At 50.8% G+C, this 4,720-nt stretch overlaps 1 protein-coding gene across 1 annotated transcript; it reads left to right on the top strand.

Annotated features, from left to right (window-relative positions):
- Nucleotides 1-1,255: 1,255 nt before the first annotated feature.
- Nucleotides 1,256-3,088, top strand: CALHM1 (calcium homeostasis modulator 1; the record flags this gene model as incomplete). The annotated part of the gene is made up of 2 exons (XM_079536158.1): nucleotides 1,256-1,804; nucleotides 2,609-3,088. 2 exons carry the CDS (start codon nucleotides 1,256-1,258, stop codon nucleotides 3,086-3,088), a joined length of 1,029 nt encoding a protein of 342 aa, XP_079392284.1.
- Nucleotides 3,089-4,720: the final 1,632 nt, after the last annotated feature.

Below are 4,720 nucleotides of genomic sequence, written 5' to 3'. Positions count from 1 at the left end.
GCACAGAAAATTTGTTGGAGTGAGCTTCCTGCTGGAAGTTCACAAAAAAAGACTCTCTCTCACAAAAATAAGGAGAGATCAAAATAGACGTATATGAACCCTGTTTTGATCCCTACTGAGTTGCTATTGGCTTCCATGAGAACTGTTGCTGCTGCACACCAAACAGACTCAGGCTCCTCATTCATCTTTAATGAAAGTTTTCCTGGAGATCAAAAATAGTTCTCTGCATTTACAAGGCTGATTCATGGCAGCTTTGATGTAAACTGCCCTTCAGAAAGCCACGCACCAGGTGAGCAGAGAAGCCAGCTGGCTCTCCTAGCTAGAGATACAGTAATCCTCATCTGTATTCATGCAGGCAAATCTCTTTCCGTTTGATGAGATCATGCAATTAACCTCTTTGCAGCAGGCAAAGCTAGGACTCACTGGGTGTTACCAGTGTGCTTTGTGATCACCTCTGTGGTGGTACCACTTTGACACTCATGTCAGGAGCACAGGTGGTGACAGGCTGGAGGGAGTGAATGCCTTGCTGGTGGTCAGCACTGCAGCAGTATGTTTAAGGCCACTTAGAGTCCAAATATTCCGGTATTTTTTGGGCAGCTTGAAGGTGAAATGTGGTGCTCTGAAGCTGCTTTGTGAGATGGGAGTCAAGATGTATGAGAGCAGCAATAAAATCCACTTCTTTTTGGTTTGTTCTGTAGAAGCTAAGCTCTGGCTGATGCCGATTTTGAGGAGGAAAATCTGAAGCCCCATTTTCTATCTATGTTAGCAGAGCAGAGGTGGGGCATCCTGTCCAGCGTGGGAGGCACTCAGCTGCCCTGCTGAATTTGCAAGCAGGTTCACAGAGCCCAACCAGCAAGTCCCATTCCTGCCAGGGCACAGATTGCTCTGGGCAGAGCACAGCCAAGGCAGCACCTGTGCCCAGCAGCCAGGAGGACTGGTGACAGGGAGACTGCAGAAATGAGGACATAGAGAAGAATGGAGACAGATTTAGCAAATGAGAAACAACCCAGGTCCCAGGGACACGAGGAAGAGTGAAAGGACACAAACCTTGAAATTCTGCAAGCAGCAAAATAAACAGGAAATAAAAAGTTGCATTTTCTGCATTAAATACTGGGGCTGTCAGAGCGTGTAAGTAAATTGCTGAATTCTATAGAGATTTGCTGATGTCCATCTTTGCAGAAAGGGTCTGAAAGAATGAAATAAACCAAAGACTCAGCTTGGACCACAATAGGGGAGGAATTGTTTCAGGAGGAAGATGGACAAGTTTCGGATGGTCTTCCAGTTCCTCCAGTCCAACCAGGAGTCCTTCATGAGTGGCATCTGTGGGATCATGGCCCTGGCCAGCGCCCAGCTGTACTCAGCCTTTGATTTCAACTGTCCCTGCCTGCCACGCTACAACCTGGCCTACGGGCTGGGCGTCCTCCTGGTGCCTCCCCTCATCCTATTCCTGCTGGGCTTCGTGCTGAACAACAACGTGTCCATGCTGACTGAGGAGTGGAGGCGACCCCAGGGCCAGCGGAGGAAGGATGCGGCCGTCCTGCGCTACATGTTCTGCTCCGTGGCGCAGAGGGCCATGATTGCCCCAGCTGTCTGGGTGTCAGTGACACTGCTGGATGGGAAGTGCATCACGTGTGCTTTCTGCACCGCACTGCCCATGGAGGCCCTGGGCAATGCCAGCCACCGTAGCCTCTCCCAGGGAGAGATGAAGCGAGTCCTTGCCCGCATCCCCTGCAAGGAGATCTACGATGGGCAGGAGCTCGTCGCCAGTGAAGTGGCCATCAGGTACCTGCGCTGCATCTCACAGGTAAGAGGCATCACAGCTACGTCCTCTCTGATGGCTTAGGGTTAGGTGCTGACAGCCTTAGCTCTGTCTTACAGGGGGGATTTCATTGAAATAAAGCTTCAGGAGGAGAGATGGGCTGTTTTGCAGGGGGACAAGTTGTACCCTTCACAGCAGCCTCTCGGACTCCTCTCCACCAAGCCTGGTCCAGGTGTTGGCTCCCTGACCACAGGCACCCCTCTGCTCCATCCCAACAGCGGCAGTTTCACCTTGACAGCATTCCCATGAACAGCAGAAGGTGACCATGGGGCAGGGCTTTGGAGCAAGGACCCAAGTCCTGACCCCACTTGGTCCAGGCTGACCAGCCCAGGATGGTGATGCACAGCGGAGCTGTATACCAAGAATCAGGGCAAGTTCAGAAGGAGTAAATGTAGTTGTTACTCCATGACTGCCACCACCTCATGTAACCCACTGTTAACCTGTGGCTGCTCTGGGCACTAGTTATAGCTCATGTAAGCAAGGGGCTGATAACCAGTTGCCTCTGCTGCTTGTGTTTATTAGCTACACCAGGTAATCACAGATGAAAAAGTGCCAATAACTCCTCGTCCTGTGCTTAATTCTTCTCAAGTTCTTTGCTTCTGGCCACAGCTAGAATCAGGATGGTCCAATACTCTCTCGTCACTTGTATTCTGTTTTAAAGTTGCTCTCCCTGCGTTCCTTAGGACAGATAGGAATCATTCCTATTTTTAGAAGAGAAATGAAGCTTGGGAAGAAGGGGTTATTATGGTCTGCTCATGATGGATCTAGTATTCCCACTCATCCCCACAGGCTCTAGGCTGGTGCTTCGTGCTGCTGATGACCACGCTGGCATTCTTGGTCAGATCTCTCCGGCCCTGCTTCACCCAAACTGTCTTCCTGAAGAGCAGGTATTGGTCCCACTACATTGACATCGAGCGCAAGCTGTTTGATGAGACCTGTGCAGAGCATGCCAAGAGCTTTGCCAAGGTCTGCATCCAACAGTTCTTCCAGAGCATGAGCAAAGACCTGGTGGCAACTCACTGCCACCCACCCAGAAAAGCCCCCACAGATGCTGGGGAAGCTTCAGAGAAACTTTTAGGCATCACCGATTGGGGCACTATGAACACAGCCCTGAAAAGCTGGCACAGGTGCAAGCCCCCGCTGCACCTTCACCCAACTGCACCCCACAGCAGCAATGGCTGGGCTGGGGAATGGCAGCCCCCCACACAACCCCACACGCAGCCCCCTGCTCCCCAGCGGGAGGCTGCAGTCTACTACAGTGGGGTTTGAGCAGAAGCAGAGCCACACTTTTTGCTGGGGTGATGAGCACCCAAAGGGCAGCACTGGCACCCAGGTGACCCCATCTGCTCCCCATATGCAGCCCTCCAGCCTGTGTAATGCAGACAATGAGCTCTGGGTTGAACAAGGCAGCTGGCCAAGGCCTTGATGTGACAGATGAGCCCTGGGGATGCTGGGGCACGTTGTGCATCCCATGGCACCATGCCACAGCTTTGTGTGGAAGCAGTTGCTGACGCATATGTGCAAAACTTCCTTTCTTTCTTCACATGCACTTCATGGCCTGTGACAGAGCTGGAGCAGGAAGAGCTCCCTGCAACACCAAGGATTGCTGTGCATTTGGGCAGCATTGCAATATCCCCAGTAAAGAATCAAGCTGGGCTGCTTGTCTCCCCATCAGCCCCCCCATGCACTGATCCCTACACACACATACAGTTTCCAGGCCATGAGAAGATTTAAAATAAAGGCGATGCAAAGATAAAGCTGAAAAGGGGTATCCTACATTGCGAGGGAAGCGGTGGTGTCATGAGTACGGCTCAAGGGGAAACTCCTGAAACAGGGTGCCTGGACCAGGAGAGGTGGAGGCCAGGCTGACCCTCCTGCCAAGAACTTTCTGCAGGATGTTCCATTCTTACAGCTTCACCTGGATTCCTCTCCAGCATGAAGACGAACATTATGCATCAGCCCAGGTGTTTGTTTGAGAAACCAGCTCCAAATAAATACCTCAGGCTTACTGTTCAGGCTCAATGCACAAGTCATAAAGGCTGTTTATAAAATCATCGGGGTTTCTTTATTTCAGTACAGGGACAAGGAGCTGGGGCAACATGTGGGACTGGCACTGGGCCAGCCACAGCCTACGGAGGAACAGTTGGGTCAGCCACATGGCTGCAGGGTGCAGCACCAACCTTTTGCAACAGCAGGCAGGCACTGATTTCCATACAGCCCAGGGATGACGGAACCCAGGGCCTTGAGGCAGCAATGGAAATCTCTCCATTCACTCCTTGCTCTCATTGCACTAGCAGCACACAGGAGAAAAAAAGCTTTCAGAAACACATATTTTACCCGTGCTGCGTCCCTTTCTAAATGCTCATCCCCTTGAAATTTCTCCTACCGCATTCTTGTTTAAACTAACCCATTATGGCTCACTGGTAACTGAGGTGACTGTTCTGAACATAAACCTTAATTACCGGTGTCTAACTCCACAGAGGCTGTGGGGAGAGAAGAACAAAGGACAAAACGAAAATGGAATTCTTCGGTCTGCTCTGTAGCATGAACCAGCCCATGGTCAAAGGCTGAGTGTGGCTGACTCCCAGGAGAAAGGAGCATGACACAGATTTATCATTAATCTTCACACCCCAAACTGTAATTAAAGCACCTGCCCAGAAATTAATAGACACAAAACCTGATTTACAAGCAAAGGAGATTAAAAGATAAAGGCGGTTTCCACTCCCATTACTTGCAGCTCAGCACTGTTCATGGCTCACCAAGAAAGCTGTACCCCAAGTCCCACTACAGCTGTGATCAGCATGCGGGGCCAGCCGGCTCCATCCACATACCAAGGAACCTACGTGCATTTGCAAAGAAAAGCTTTTGGAGTTTCAGTTTAGATTTTGAGATCAAAGCTCC

Source organism: Tetrao urogallus (assembly GCF_951394365.1).
Source record: "Tetrao urogallus genome assembly, chromosome: 5".
Taxonomy (NCBI): domain Eukaryota; kingdom Metazoa; phylum Chordata; class Aves; order Galliformes; family Phasianidae; genus Tetrao; species Tetrao urogallus.
This window is presented reverse-complemented; position numbering and strand designations above follow the sequence as displayed.